Genomic DNA, 15,657 nt, shown 5'->3' on the forward strand with positions numbered 1-15,657 from the left:
CGATGTCCCTTCCAGGCCACCGTAGGAATTAGCTCATCCCTTTCTTATCTTTTTCGTGCAGCCGAAAAACCTATTGTAGCCAGTTCATACATGTAAGATTTAATCATGTCATCTGTGGTAAGGAGAAAATAAAACAATATTTATGGTTAGTATACTACGCATTTAAGATCATTTATATTAATGTCGAGCGTTTTCAATTTATAGGTAAAATCCTTGTGGGGAATTTTTTATAATTACACATTGTTTAAAAGTCCTATCGAGTTTTACTTTTAATTAGTTGTGTGATTGACAGAAATATAATTTCTAGAGCTTTTAAATTATTCATTTCATTTCAGACTTTCTGAATTCATTGCTTCATTGCTTTAACTTTTGTAAAGTATGAAGATCGTTCGTGATCTGATCTATTCCAAAAGCCTCTGGAGGTTCCCAGTTGGTTTTCTTTTATTTCTAGTTTTGGTTATAATTGCAAATGGCAACTTTCAAAGCGTGCGAGGTAAGTTTAGATATATTTGTTTTGTTATACATCACACTACTCCTAGTAAACATTTCAATGCTTGACGTGAAAGAAATCTGAGTTTTCTTTTAATTTTAACAATGTTATAGCAAAACTTTTTGACTTGAAAAACGCTGGTAAGTAAGTAAGTAAGTAAAGTCTTTATTTAACGAGGGTAGCACTAAAATAGCATAAAAACACTAACAAACCAGTGGCCCTCAATAATTACTTACAATAAAATATAAAAATACACAGAACAATACGAATATTAAAACTATGGATAAACTATGAAATATTACGAATAAAAATACAAGAAATACGAGATAAAATATTAAAAAGGTAAAAAGAGTAAAAGTGTAACTAAATTACAAAATAAAATGATTTAAAAGCTGCTGTTCTTTAAAAATTCTCTTCCAAAGAGAGTTCCTAAAAGTGTGGTAGATCATCATAAGTCTGGGAAACTTATCTTTTCGGCTTGTTCTATTTTGTTAGTAGCTTGGCTATTGAGATAGAAAATAAATCATTGTCCAAACTAATGGTTAGCTATGTCGTATTAAAAGACAACCTATGTACTGTCGTAAATTGTAATAACATTTGTCGTGATTTGTAATAGCTGTCGTAAATTGTAATAACAGTTGTCGTAAATTGTAATAATGCACCTATCGCAAATTGTAATAACACACTGCCGTAATTTGTAATACTCTGAGCTGTCGTAAATTGTAATAACAAATTGCCGTGTTTTGTAATAATTCTATAAAATGCAGGTCCGTAACCAGACCATTGCCATAAACGAGACAAGATCTTGCTAGTGGGTTTGTGGGGCATGCCCTCCAGAAAATTTGAAATCTAGAAGCTATGAATCTCTTTCAGAGACATTTTTCATGAGTTATTTCTTGAGAAAAATATTTTGTTTTTAATTTTGGGTAAAAATTTAGACAAGGCAAGTGCCTCGTCTTGGCTCTTGCTAGTTACAGCCCTGAAATAAGAATTAGGAAAAAAATCATTGAGAAATCTCATTTTCGTTATCTATAAGGAATAACAGTTAAAGAACGCGTGGCATAAATTTATTTTACTGCTTGATATCGTCTTGAGGGCTATCCAACATTATTAATCTTCTCACTGGAACAAATTTGCAGCAAAGCACATAAAGGGAAACGAAAGTTTTCATTGTAATTTCTCTATTCGGTCCCTTACAAGTCACTGGTCTTTATTTTTTAAAGTGGATAATGGGTTTTATTTCAAATATTACCTTCTTTAAAGGAACTGTGTCACGGCTGAGTTAAGTTTATTTTTTAAGTTTTGCCAAATACTTGCTATGAAACTTTCATGTTTGCAAAGCAATTACTCCTATGCATCCAAATGACAAAACCATAGCTTCATTGCATTGCAACCAAATTTGTCTCCCAGGCGTTATTGAAAACTGTTCAGCCCAATAATATTTCAAAAAACCCATATTGCAATCAGATTCAATCTTTATCACTTTTGGCCATCCGTACCTTCTTTTGTATTTGCTAAAAAAAAAAATAAAAAAATAAAAAAATATATGTTTATAGTGGTCATGCACTTAGCTTCATATCTCAACGAGATAGCTAGTTTACAGGCATGCCACTGAAACATTGGAAACAAATATTTTTAAATAAACATAACAAGGTTAAAAATCCCAACTGGCAGGGGGCAGACCAGTTGGCTATATACAAAGCGTGGTCGAGGGTTTGAACTCGGGACAACCGAAAAACAAATCCAGCTAGTGGCAGAGGCAGGTCTTGAACCGGGGATTACAAGATTATTGATTACATTATTGAAATGTTCCTTCACTGTTTTAGGGGCTATTATTATATTTTACCGAACTTGGTGGTCATTTCCGATGCCTAATTCTGGCTAAAATCCATGACATAGTTCCTTAAGTTTAATCAAAATAGAGTGATTTCACTAAACCCGTTAGTTATTACACTTTTTGATACTATTAGACACTTATTCCATTGTTTTCTTTTGTATACTATTACGCACTGACTGGTAGATAGTGTTTCACGGGTTAAATGAAATCACTCTAATGCACATTTTTATTAAAAAGAATACCGGAACCTCTTACTGACTCCCTTCGCTGTGAAATGCTTGCAATTAATAGATAAATAGATTTCCAGAGTTAAATGGCAAAATAATATATGATAATACTGGTTATTACAAAACACGGCAATGTGCTATTACAATTTACGACAGCTCGGCGTATTACAAATTACGACAGTATGTTATTACAATTTGCGATAGGTGCATTATTACAATTTACGACAACTGTTATTACAATTTACGACAGCTATTACAAATCACGACAACTGTTATTACAATTTACGACAGGTATTACAATTCACGACGTTTATTACAATTCACGACAGTACAAACCTACACCAGCCGGTGCTATTTTTCGCCGTGTAAAATCTTGAAGCATGAAAAGGTCGAACCTTGACTTAAATTTGTTAGACCTGATTTCTGAGATATTCACAGCCCAAAATTAAGACACCTGGCGAACTTGTGTAATTTTAATTTAACTTTACTCATCAATTACAAATTTCAAGAGTGTAGAATTGTTTCTAGCGTCCCGTGTTGCGTTTTCAGTTTTCATAATCACGCTGCAGAGTTTCCTGCGGAATTTTGACACGTCAGCCTTAGTTTCAAAATGGAAGAAAAAACTGAATTAGTCTACGGGATAGGCACAAAACAAAAATCATCAACTTAGCTACAAGACTCTGTTAACAGGCCCTCTAAACATGATTAACTGTATTATTGTGATCATAAGAAAATTTTAGGATACCTGCAGGCGCTTGGTTAAGTGAAGAAATCGTTATTGGTAAAAAATCTACTAGTTTATTTTTAATTATTGTTTAGTATATCTTTCCAAAGACTCACACTGTACCGCAACCGAATTTGTTTAGGACAGTCAAAAAGCAACTTCCTTGTTAACTTAGGCTTCACTCACAAACGTGGCTATTTTCTGATGTTTTTAACTAAATACTCGATGCTGCAAAATGTTAGGTAACGGAGTTTACTTTTCGAATTTCAACATACTTTTGTCAAAAATATACTCCGTTAAATAAACCCCTCGAAATAAACTCCGTTGGGAATTAAAATTCCTTTCAAACATCCCAACAAGCAGTTTTTCTCTTAATTAAAACAATATTTTCGTCCCTTCGAAAACAAAAAGCAGTATTGTTTTCATGTTGAGGACATTAGTGACATCTCAGTGATGAAACAGGTGCTACTGAAAACACAATCCTGAATCTCAAATTTACTACAATGCGATTTTTTTAAATATTTCCCTGAATCGCTACTCGTTATCACCTTTTCAGGTCTCAGTCAATAGTTAATTGTTTTGCTATTTAGTTTTCCCTTAACGAAATTCTGAATTTGTTGAAGAACTTATAATTATGATCCTCTTCTGTTACACATGAAGGCAGTATTTTAACTACATGTATTATAAATTATTTTTGTCCTCAACATTAACAGATCTATGCCGTCACCTCAAGTTTACCCCACCAATTCAAGGCTTTGCTCTTCAAGGTCACATGTTAAGAAACCTTTCCATAGGAATATATGCATCTTGTAAAGATCTTTGTACGATGGAGAGTCGCTGTGTGTCATTCAACCTTGGTCCACCGATAAATGACAGAATGGTGTGCGAACTAAGTGATTCTGACAACACTCAACACCCTGATGATCTTATACCGCGAGAAGGCTTTGTCTACAGAAGCACCGAGGTATACACTAGAAGTGGAAAATAATTTTTAGTTTCATTTTTTTAGAAGATCTAGAGTAGGCAGCGTTGAGAGAAATCATTCAATATATTTTTATTACCTTCTATGTTCCAGAATCCGTGCTCCAGTAGTCCGTGCAGTCATAATGGAACTTGCCTGAATGGATTTTCAGACAAGAGATATTTGTGTGATTGCAAGCCTGGTTACACAGGAGAACAATGCGAAAGAGGTGAAAATCTTACTTTTATACAATATTTCTGTAGATTCTTACGTTTTTACCTATTTTAGTCTGTTAATTTACAAGTAAAAAGGGGATTACAATAGGAAATAAGGTTTACGAATAAAAGTTCAGTTTCTAATTGTAACTTTTACTTAAATTTCCTGTTATTGAAAAACTTTAACGAACTTCTTTTCAGAGAATTGGAGAAAGATCACCACTGATCCAGTTTGCTTTGGAACTCGAGGTGACAAATACGGTACTTTTACAATCCAAGAAGACGGTCAAATCTACACTTTCAAACTCATTCATAGAAATGGTTCCTTGATTTGTGCCACAGAGGTCCCACCCTCCAATTGGGGATGTCCTTCTCTGAATTATGGAAATGATACTCTCATGACTTTGATCACATACGTGAATAAAACTGTCCTTCCACTTGCAGAATACGTACATACTAGTGGATCAAAATATAGATATCTTCTCGAGACAGTTGACGTAAACTCAGAAACTCTTGTATTTAACAAACTTCCCATTCCCATGTCTGTATCAACTGGCCAGCAGTTCCAAATATGGTATGCACAGGACCTGACAAATGAATTAGAGGATAATAACGGTGGGCAGACATGTACTGATGTTTATGCTTTTTACGATGAAAACTGAATTCAAAAGCTGAGAGGGGAAAATTGAACCTTGATTGAGAAACACGAGAAAAATAGCTGCACACTTGCCACTGCTTGACTGTTATTAAGAATAGCGAAACTCACCTGAAAACTGCCCGTTCAGCCAAATAAATGAATAAGTGCCTCACGGTTCATTTTTTACTTTCGTTCATCGCAGTAACATATAGTATTGGTAAACGGGAACATTTGAGGTTTAATATCGTTTAACCAACCCACATTTTTGCACTAAGTATTCTCTTGTATAGATAAAAAACTCACTACTTTCCTTAACCGATTTTCTGAATTAAAGCAAGGGAAATTTATACTTGCATGATTAGTATGAGTGAAGTTGGTTTTAAAACTTTCTTAGCTTGTATGTTTGGTTCGGTCTTGGTGGCGAGACGTTACTTGTTTTAAGATCGACACCAAAAATCGCAAATTGTAGTTTATTTTGGACTGTCTGGACTGTTTGGACAGTACACGTGCAGTGCATGACCGTCTCAGTAATTAGCCTTTTGTCAGGCGCACCGTGTGCGTCTGAACGATCATTGAAGATGGCCTCTAGCCTTTTCCGGCGACCTTGGTTGTGAGTAGAAGAATGCTTGGGAATGCGTTTTCTCTTTTATGTGTGTCAAAAATAGAAATTTCTATATATAGTCGTGTTTATTCTCGCAACTCAAAAATTCAGAGCCCTGCGTATTTAATATTCTCGCGTAATTAACCCCTTGAAGTTTCTAGGTACGTGTAACCTTCATTTCCTAGGTAGATAACACCCTAGCTAATTTTACCTAGAGAAAATTCTACTGTGTAAATCAAGTTTACCTAGGGTGGTGTAACCGCAGCTATTGTTTTCGAGTGTTTGGAACTTTAAATAACACAAAAAAGTATTGGGTGTCAATTATTCTCCGGTGACGCTAATTCAGTCTTCCCATAATTCCGTTAAGTCGTATAGTTTATATTTTTTTCAATCAGACATACGTTGAACATAGAGGGACAAGCGATGCTTGAAAGATAATACTAAGAGAGTCTTGCCCGATAAAATCCAAAAGTGTGCGTGCAGCCAAAAAACCTATCGTCACAAAGCCACTCGCTGACTGGATTCTCATTGTTTCAGATATCATGTGAGTACGGGACAGTACCGTATTTTCTCGATTAGACGCCCCCGGCGTTTATTACAAACTTGACCCAATGGACCCGGCGTTTATTTGACCCCTGCAGTTTATTCGAGGCCGGATTTCATTTAGCAACGGTTTTTATTCGTTGATTTTGACAAAAATGTATCTGGCTGATAAAGCTACAGCTTATTAGACCTTAAATAAACACTTTAGAGGCCTATTTTTAACTAAACCTTGGAGACCCGGCGTTTATTCGGTTACGGTACTTATCGTCCACATTGCTCCCCTACCCAGACTACCCACGGGCAAAGCTTCTTTAGCATTAATTGTTTCTTTCACTTCTGCGTGATGTTAGGTTCCCAAACGTGTCAATCAATTAACAGGTAATGATTAGAACACCTTCATGTATCACGAGACCACGAAATGATAGCTTTTCTATGATCTAATATATGTATTTACTGGTATTGTGGCAAACATGAATGACGGAATAAAAAAGCTTTTTCTGAGTAGACAATTACTGAGTTATTTTAATAAAGATGCAGACACTTACCTAATCTTCCATTTTGGTCTCTTGTTTCGTTGACACCATACATCCTTCAGTTCGGTGTGTCGTTTCTATGTCTATAAACAAATGCGTAGTTCGATCCTGTATGTGGTGTTTTGTTTTTTAAACAAATACACCTTATATCAGTGGCATAATTATCCTGTCTTATGTTATTATTATGTTATTAAAGAATATGACGGTAAGGCTTGTGAGTAGTTGCCTGAATGTTAGACGTCTTCCTTCGGTTGCGCGCTCCCGAGAAAAAGTCTTTTTTTTCGGGGGCGCTCAACCAGAGGAATTCATATGAAGTTCAGGCTACATGGTTAGTGCATTATACTTCTGACTTAAAGGTTGAGTTGGGCGTTCCATCCAAACTTTGCCTTTATGCTGTGCTCTTGGGTTCTTGGACACTTTACCCTCACAGTTTGTTTATCGATCAAGTGAAGGAGCATATAAATGAATACTGTTTCAATATAATTTTCAAACTTTAACTCGAGAGACTTTAAGATTAAACAAAAATTACATTTTGGTACAGGGATGAATAAATAGCTGTTTTGTTTTGTTTGTCATTCCACAAAGCGTCAGACCCAGGGAAGATTTTTAATAAATCGAAATTGGACTACTGTAGAGACAGTGCTTTATAATACAAAAACTGAAGTTGCGGTTAGTACTACGCATTTCATTTCATTTCGGACTTTCTGAATTCATTGCTTCACTGCTTGTACGTTTTAAAAGGTTTTTAAGTTTGAAGGTCGTTCGTGGTTTGATCTATTCCAAAATCCTCTGGAGGTTCCCAGTCATTTTGTATAAGGAAGCGCGGAGGCATAATGGATTGCTGTTCGCATGAGCGGTCCGGGTTCGAACCCTAACCGGGGCATTGCGTCAGTGTTCTTCGGCAAGACACCCTATTCTCATAGTGCCTCTCTCCACCCAGGTGAATAAATGGGTGTCGGCGAATTTAATGCTGGGGTAGCCCTACGATGGACTAGCATCCCTTTCCAAGAAGGAGTAGAACTACTCCCAGTCAGTGGCTTCATGCTTCTGAAAACCGGGTAAGCTCCAGCCTGATGCATATGGGACACTAGGGTCGAGCGCAGTCTTCAACGTTTTCCATCTATAGGAAAAATCCTTGTAGGTAATTGTTTATTTTTATACGCAATTTAAAAGGAATGTTTACAGACAATACAAAGTTTACTTTTGATACGTTGCGTGATTGACAGTGAGATAAATTCTGGAGCTTTTAAATTATTTATTTCATTTCGGACTTTCAAAATTCATTGCTTTGTGCATAAACCTTTCTAAAGCTTTAGGTATGAAGATCGTTCGTGTTCTGATCTATTCCAAAAGCCTCTGGAGGTTCCCAGTTGGTTTCCTTTTATTTCTAGTGTTGGTTACAAATGGAAATTGCCAGAGTGTGCGAGGTAAGTTTGGTTATTTTTTGTTATACATCACACTGTTCCAAGTAAACTTGTCGATGCTATGGGAGAAGAAACCGCTTTTAAGACAGTTAGATTTCAGTTTTTCTCATCATGGCTGATAACTACTTTTGTAAAAATTAAAATGCAAGCACAGATTAAGTACTTTTCAAACTGAATTATAATTAAAAAGCTCGACTAGAGAGAAATCAGAACGTTCTTGTGCTAATATAAACAATAATTCAATAATAATAATCTACTGCGCCGGTTTTTGGGAAAAGTATAGCAAAGCCTTATGATTTAAAACAGTTATGTAGGTCATCATAAAAAGGAGATAATGAAAGAAAATAACTCTATAGACTGAAAGTTAACGTAAGCTTGGCAGCTGCGAAACTTCTCTTTTCAACTTGTATTATTTTATTATTAGTTTGGCTATGGAGGGAAAAAACATTTACCAGAAGTATGGTTTGCTTAAGACAAGCTACAAGCTTAAATATTTTAATCGTAGAGTTTTCTTCTAGAACGATGCAAGCGCAAAATAAAATATTTTTTTTAAAGAAGAAAGGGAAGGTCGAACCTTGATTCAGAATCTTTTATGAGATATTCACAGTCCAAAATTAAGACACCTGGCGAACTGATTTAATTTATTTTACTCATCAAATTTAAGAGTATAGGTTTGCTTCAAATGTCCTGTTGTGTTTTCATTCTCTGTAAAATTTGTTGCGGACTTTGACACACAAGAATTTAGTTTAAAATTAATGGGAGAAAAATTTAATCTAAACCAGGCTACGGGATGGACACAAAATAAAACGCAACTGACAAAAGACACAATAAGTGTAACAATTTAATAGCAATCTTCAAGATCTTTGGACAAAGGATCTTATTTATGTAAACATTATCAACTGTATTGTTGTGCTCATAAAAAAAACATTAAAGAAACCCAGCGGCTTGTTTTTTATTCATAAAAAATGAAGAAATAACTAAACCATAAACAAGTAAAAAAAATCCACACAATTTTGTTTATATGTCTTGTCATTGGCAAAAATTTAAGAGTAAATTAATATTTTAGGAGCAGCTTATACCTGTTCGATTTATTATATCAACATATATAACTTTCCCACGTCTCACCTTTTGTGAAACCGAATTTATTTGGGATAATTTAAACGTGACTTCCTTAAACAGTCATAACAGAAGCTTCACTTATAAACTTCTTTCTTATAGCAATTTTGCCACCGTAAAAGTTATCTTCTGTTTAGATTTTTTAGCTAAATACTCAAAGCTGCAAAAATGTTAGGTAACAGAGTTTTTCCCGAATTTACAACATACCTTTTCCAATAAACTCCGTTGAATAAACACTTTGAAATAACTCTGTTAAAAAGAATTAAGATTCCTTTCACAATTTCCAGCAAGTAGCGTTTCCCTTAATACCTAAAAATCGATAAAAAGACAGCATTTTCGTCCCTCCGAAAACAAAAGGCTCTATTGTTTCAAGGTGAAATCTTAGTCTTCTAAGGTAAGGTGCCCCAATTTCTTTCTCAAATTAACTATAATTTTTCTGATACCGTTCTGTTCACATGAAGGCAGTATTTTAACTACACTATATTTTTTTGTCCTCAACATTACAGATCTATGCCGTCACCTCAAGTTTACCCCACCAATTCAAGGCTTTGCTCTTCAAGGTCACATATTGAAAAACCTTTCCATAGGAATATATGCATCTTGTAAAGATCTTTGTACGATGGAAAGTCGCTGTGTGTCATTCAACCTTGGTCCACCGATAAATGACAGAAGGGTGTGCGAACTTAGTGATTCTGACAACACTCAACACCCTGATGATCTTATACCGCGAGAAGGCTTTGTCTACAGAAGTACCGAGGTATACACTAGAAGTGGAAAATAATTTTAGTTTTTTTAGAAGAGTAGGCAACGTTGAGAGAAATCATTCAATATATTCATTACCTTCCATGTTCCAGAATCCGTGCTCCAGTAGCCCCTGCAGTCATAATGGAACTTGCCTGAATGGATTTACAGACAAGAGATATTTGTGTGATTGCAAGCCTGGTTACACAGGAGAACAATGCGAAAAAGGTAAAAATTTATGATAAAGAAGCCGTGCATTAGTGAAAGTTTGGGAGAACAAGAATTGCCATGGGAGAGCGAGCGGCAGACAAGTGCTGACACAGCTTTTTCGAGTTCTCCCAAACCCCTCTAGCTTTTCTGGAGCTCGATAGTGACACAGAGAAATAGTTTGTTGCTTTTAAAAAACACGGCGATAAAAAAGAGGAAAATTGCTCATTTTACAATGCAATTATCACAAAATAAACTCTCTCTGCTCGTGTCATCATAAGTTACGTCAATAGCTCGTGCTAGTACTGTGTTCCTATCGAGGTTTAGGATATAACCCAATGGACGACTATGGATAAAAAGCTCTAAAGGACGTTCTCGTTCGTTCGTTTGTTCTTCGGTTTGTTCTCTCGTTCGTTCGTTCGCTCGTTACGAATTCGTTCGTTCGTTGGTTGGTTGGTTGGTTAACTCTTAAGTTTGCTCGTTCGTTTAATCGTTCGCTCGTTCGGTCATTTATATTATTTGTTTCTTCGTTGGTTTCTTCGTTCATTCGTTTGGTTTTCCGTTCAGTCGTTCATCCATTTTTTTTTTACCTATTTATTTGTTTATTTTTAAACTTGGAGTAGTTTCGTCTCTCAAAATAACATTCCAAACGTTGAAAACAAATGACAGCAGTTTATGAATAGGGTTACCACTTGAACACTATAAATTAAACACCCTTGCAGTTAAAGTTCTTTTCCACCCTAAAAGCTGAATAAAAAAAATAGAAGGACTGTTATTAACAAGAACCTAAACAAAATTCTTTTCAGATAACTGGAAAAAGATCAACATTGAACCTGCCTGCTTTGGAGCTAAAGATGACAACTATGGGGCTTTTGTAATCCAAGAAAAGGGACAAATCCACACTTTTAAACTCGTTCATATAAGTGGTTCCTTGCAGTGCAACGAACAGCACGCATCAACCTATTGGGGCTGCTTAAATATGAAGTTTGGAATGAATAATCTTATGACTTTGATAACCTATATGAACAGAACTGTCCTTCCACTAGCAGAATACGTTTTAGTTAGTAATACACCAGCATATGGATATCACCTTGATACAGCTGATGTTAACTCCGAAACTCTTGTATTTAATTATCTTCCCATTTCGCTTACTGTATCAGTTGGCCAACAGTTCCAAATATGGTATTCACAGGACTTGGCAAATCATTCCGAGAATAATAACAGTGGTGAGACATGTACTGACGTTTATGCTTTGTACGATGACAACTGAATTGAAGAGCTGAAAATAAAAAGCGAACCTTACTGAATCCAATAGGAAAAGAAGTAATGCTATATTATATTTTTGCTGCAAAGAACTGAGTAGGGTAAGAAAGTAGAGAAAACACTTGCCTGTGGTTTTTGTTTTCGTTCACTTTTCTTTTGTCTGGCAAGTATTTCGCTGAGTTTTTTCTTGCCTCATCTCTGCACATTACGATACCTCCAAGTGGCTTTCATGTAAAATTTAAAAAAATCTTTTTCGTACGACATTATTTTTATGTGTAGCCCCATTGCGAATCCCGTGTTATACCATTGTAGATGTTTACTTTTCTAAAAAGTAATCATTGAATGTCTGTGGTAGTATATTTCTTTGTAATTATTTTAAAAGGCTAAACAAAAGTATTTAGCTCGAAAAAGTAATGTTTTTAAAGGTTTCGTAGATTTTCGAAGGTTTAGAAGTGGTGGGATGATCTTTTTTTTTTTTTTTACCTTTTGAGGGATTTTCGATATAACAATTGTTTTTCACAAATATTAAAATAGGTGAAATACAGGATATATCGTTGTAAAGTAGTTACTTTTTTCGGTTAAAGATAAAACATCAAACTTAAGTTAGTATAGCTATTGTGCCTGCTAGGTCTGACGTCTTTTTAGTATGTACATGTAATTGATACTAGTCATATTAGTAATCGTGGGTAGTTTTTCATCAATACTTATGTCGAGATTTCTTGTCAACATTGGAATTGTACATGTAAACAAATTAGGAATAGTTTGATATTACAGCTATAGCTAACTTACAGCTCCATTTCCAACTGTTATTTGTAATCTTCTAAACGTGTGTTATTAAACTTTTTTCTTGTATTTGATTATCGTATTTTTTAGTTTTCTTTGGTCTTTTGTTTGTTATGGGACTGAAAGAATAGTTATGCGATCCAAGTTAGTTTTGTAGATGTATGCATGTGGAAAGTTGATGGATGATGAGAAAACAGAACAACTCCAACTTTATCAGTGCTCTCCTAACTTCCTAAGGGCCTGTTTGTATAGAGAGAAGTTGTCCCTGGTAAGACGGTTATCATCCCTTCCTAGTCATTGTTTTACTGACAGTGGCCGTTAAATGAACCTCGAAAATCTCTGAGCACACAGCAACGGCACAAAATGCGAATCGTGCTCCAGAATACGGATACTGTATTTACAGGCGGTAGAAATGCCATTGTTCTATTGCTCTATTAAAAATATTGATTGAAGTGGAGGGGAAGTGTTATTTTCGAGAAAGAATTATCACTAGAGGAAGGGGAGGGAATAGCCCAATTTCGATATATTAAAATTCAGCATAAACAATAGACCTCACTACGAGGCTCCGAGGACTAAACTATAGAGTTTGTGGGGTTTATTCCCCGGAGCCTCGTAGTGATGTCTATTGTTTTAGGCTGAATTTTAAAATATCCAAATTGGGCTATTGACGGTTTCTATCTGTAAACAAAGGCTAATTTTTTTTTTTTTTTTTTTTTACTTTGCAGACTCAATGTACATTGTAAAATGAATAATTATATCGGGTTTTACAAAATCGTGGTATTAAATTTTGTGTATAATAAAGGCTAAAATGTAATTCAAGATCTAAAAACCAAAACGTTTTCGACCGTACGGTCGTCATCAGTGGTAGTGTAAGTTCAAGTGTTCTGTATAGTGAAGCAATGCCTTGAGGTAAATATGTTGTCATAATATTTGCTTCGTAAAATGTTGTGGTGTAAACGTTTGAACTAATACAGAAGCTAATTGTTCAATGCACAACCCTATCAAAACGCTAAAAAACGAACAAGAACACGACGAACAGCCCTATCAAGACTAAAAAAAAAGTACTGCAACATTTTCCACAACCACATATCTATCTATTTACGCAACTTAAATATTTTGCCATTCGTCGTAAACTACACATTGTGCACGTCTGGTTTGGCAAAGTTTTTTTGGTGCAACATTTCATTGCCACGTCTTCATTGCGCGTCGTGAAGCCTGATTAGTTAAATAAATAATTGATCACGCATGTTTTTTTCTGAAGGAGGTTCACTGATTTCTAATCTTCCGAGGTATCTCCGAGTTGTGCGTTTATGACTGTACGTCTCTTCAGATCTTCAGATTTGCTAAAACGCTTGCCACAGTGGTAACAATCAAAAGGCTTTCCTTCTGTCATGTGTGCACTCTTAGATGCAGATGGAGCAGCCCTGACTGCCTAAAACACTTGCCACACTCCTTGCATTTAAAAGGCATCTCTCCTGTATGTATTCTTTGATGTACTCGGAGAGCCGTGGATTGTCTAAACCACCTGCCACACTGTTCGCATTCAAACGGCTTCTCGCCTGTGTGTGTTCGTACGTGCTGGCGCAGAGTTTCCACATGCCGGAAACACTTGCCACACTGGTTACATTGAAAAGGCTTCTCTCCAGTGTGTGTTCTTATATGACGCGTTAGACTTGCTTGCTGATTGAAGCATTTGTCACACTGGTTACACTTAAAAGGCTTTTCGTTTCTGTGTATCATTTCATGTTTTTTGAGATTTCCTGCAGTGCTGAAACACTTGTAACACTGTTGGCATTCTAAAGGAGTTTTTCCCGAGTTAATACATGTAGTTCTATTAGGGAAGGAGTTCAAATGCTTTCCACGCCGCTTGGATGGCTTGCCCGTGCTGTGAGTTTTTTCATGTCGCTTCAAATATTTAGATCGACCGAAACACTTGCCACAATGGTTGCATCCATAAGGTTTCTCTCCTGTGTGGATTCTTTCATGTAACTTTAAACTTGTTCTGTGACCAAAACACCTGCCACACACGTAACATTCAAAAGGCCGTTCTCCTGTGTGCACTCTTTTATGTTGCTTTAGATTTCCGGCCAAATAAAAACACTTGCCACAGTGGTCACATTCAAAAGGCTTCAACCCTGCATGCATTTGCTGATGCAGGTGTAGCTGCCCTGACTGCTTAAAACACTTGCCACACTCCTTACATTTAAAAGGCCTCTCTCCTGTATGTATTCTTTGATGTACTCGAAAGGCCGTGGAATGTCCAAAACACTTGCCACAATGTTTGCATTCAAACGGCTTCTCTCCTGTATGAGTTCGTACGTGCTGACGCAGAGTTTCCACATGCCGAAAACACTTGCCACATTGTTTACAATCAAAAGGTTTCTCTCCAGTGTGTGTTCTTATGTGACGTTGTAAACTTGCTTGCTGATTAAAAGACTTGTCGCAGTGGTTACATTTAAAAGGCTTTTCGTTTCTGTGTATCATTTCATGAGTTTTGAGATTTCCTGCAGTGCTGAAACACTTGAAACAGTGAATACATTTAAACGGTGTCTCTTTCGATTTAGCTGTTGCACGTTTCTTCAGATTGCCAGGTGAAACGACGCTCTTGTCGTGCATTGCGCTTTGGCTCTACAAAAGAAAAGACATACACAGCGTCAAGCTACTGGTGATGGAAATGTGGTAGCCCATATTGGTTTTCAGGTTAAATATGTTTTAATCTGAAGATAACACTCTTATGTCACTGAAAACAAGTTAAAATAATAAATGGGTATTTTAATATGTCATTGTAAGAGTGTTATATTCAAGTTGAAACAGTCCAACCTACGTAGGTTGGAAACGAATTTAATCTGAAACTAATTTGACCTACAACAGAAACACGTCATTTCTCAGCATCAAAACAATCTTTAGGAGAACCACATAAAAAAATGGGTTCTCTTGCTTTTTTCACTTCATTTACAAACTAGTGTCACAGTCGTAAAGCAGATATCATTTTTGCAAGTACAAATGTCTCTGTCAGGATCACCACACCTACAGGGCAAACTGTCCACATGTTTCTAACATCAAACATTAAAACCAGGTTATACTGTTTGCACCATGATAGCTTAAAAGCCATCATGGCGTATAACACAACATACGCACGGCCGTGCGTACAGAAGATGACGTCTGCAGTTGCATTATTTTTAGCTCTGTCGAGTTTTGTTAGCTGCGAGTTCCCGTCGCTCACTTTCCGATAGTCTTCACAGTAAAATAGAAGATTCTTAATCGTTAGCATACAACGGCAAACATTCTGAGATTCACGAACAACTTTGTAGCTGCTATACTATTATACAGTGGAACCCCGATATACATGTAACGA

General features: G+C 36.0%; 3 protein-coding genes across 4 annotated transcripts in view; 2 read left to right on the forward strand and 1 right to left on the reverse strand.

Annotated features, from left to right (window-relative positions):
- Positions 1–326: 326 nt before the first annotated feature.
- LOC144657286 (uncharacterized) lies at positions 327–5,352 on the forward strand. Its single transcript, XM_078517615.1, has 4 exons — positions 327–493; positions 3,992–4,242; positions 4,354–4,468; positions 4,656–5,352. The coding sequence occupies exons 1-4, from the start codon at positions 379–381 to the stop codon at positions 5,114–5,116; spliced, it is 942 nt and encodes a 313-aa protein (XP_078373741.1). The 5' UTR covers positions 327–378; the 3' UTR covers positions 5,117–5,352.
- Positions 5,353–8,066: 2,714 nt separating this feature from the next.
- Positions 8,067–12,376, forward strand: LOC144657512 (uncharacterized). 2 transcript variants are annotated; one of them, XM_078517873.1, is made up of 4 exons: positions 8,067–8,195; positions 9,815–10,065; positions 10,163–10,277; positions 11,063–12,376. In XM_078517873.1, exons 1-4 carry the CDS (start codon positions 8,087–8,089, stop codon positions 11,524–11,526), a joined length of 939 nt encoding a protein of 312 aa, XP_078373999.1. In that variant the 5' UTR covers positions 8,067–8,086; the 3' UTR covers positions 11,527–12,376. The 2 variants fall into 2 exon arrangements, with proteins under 2 accessions (XP_078373999.1, XP_078374000.1); XM_078517874.1 differs by having other exon boundaries at positions 9,896–10,065.
- A 613-nt stretch (positions 12,377–12,989) lies between these two features.
- LOC144657495 (uncharacterized) overlaps positions 12,990–15,657 on the reverse strand; it is a 43,441-nt gene continuing 40,773 nt past the window's right edge. Inside the window, exon 2 of the mRNA XM_078517838.1 lies at positions 12,990–14,930. Within this exon, the coding sequence (XP_078373964.1) occupies positions 13,692–14,930 (1,239 nt within the window). The 3' untranslated portion in view covers positions 12,990–13,691. The remainder of the gene's footprint in view (positions 14,931–15,657) is intronic.

The sequence above is a fragment of the Oculina patagonica genome, chromosome 6, assembly GCF_052425735.1.
Source record: "Oculina patagonica isolate OP01 chromosome 6, crgOcupat, whole genome shotgun sequence".
NCBI lineage: Eukaryota > Metazoa > Cnidaria > Anthozoa > Scleractinia > Oculinidae > Oculina > Oculina patagonica.

Bases quoted from the DNA above. Each gene is read 5' to 3' on its own strand.
- LOC144657512 (XM_078517873.1), top strand. From the start codon at position 8,087: ATGAAGATCGTTCGTGTTCTGATCTATTCCAAAAGCCTCTGGAGGTTC. The intron at 8,196-9,814 runs GTAAGTTTGGTT...TCAACATTACAG, and splicing joins AAATTGCCAGAGTGTGCGAG to ATCTATGCCGTCACCTCAAG. The intron at 10,066-10,162 runs GTATACACTAGA...TCCATGTTCCAG, and splicing joins TTGTCTACAGAAGTACCGAG to AATCCGTGCTCCAGTAGCCC.
- LOC144657286 (XM_078517615.1), top strand. From the start codon at position 379: ATGAAGATCGTTCGTGATCTGATCTATTCCAAAAGCCTCTGGAGGTTC. The intron at 4,243-4,353 runs GTATACACTAGA...TCTATGTTCCAG, and splicing joins TTGTCTACAGAAGCACCGAG to AATCCGTGCTCCAGTAGTCC. The intron at 4,469-4,655 runs GTGAAAATCTTA...ACTTCTTTTCAG, and splicing joins AGGAGAACAATGCGAAAGAG to AGAATTGGAGAAAGATCACC.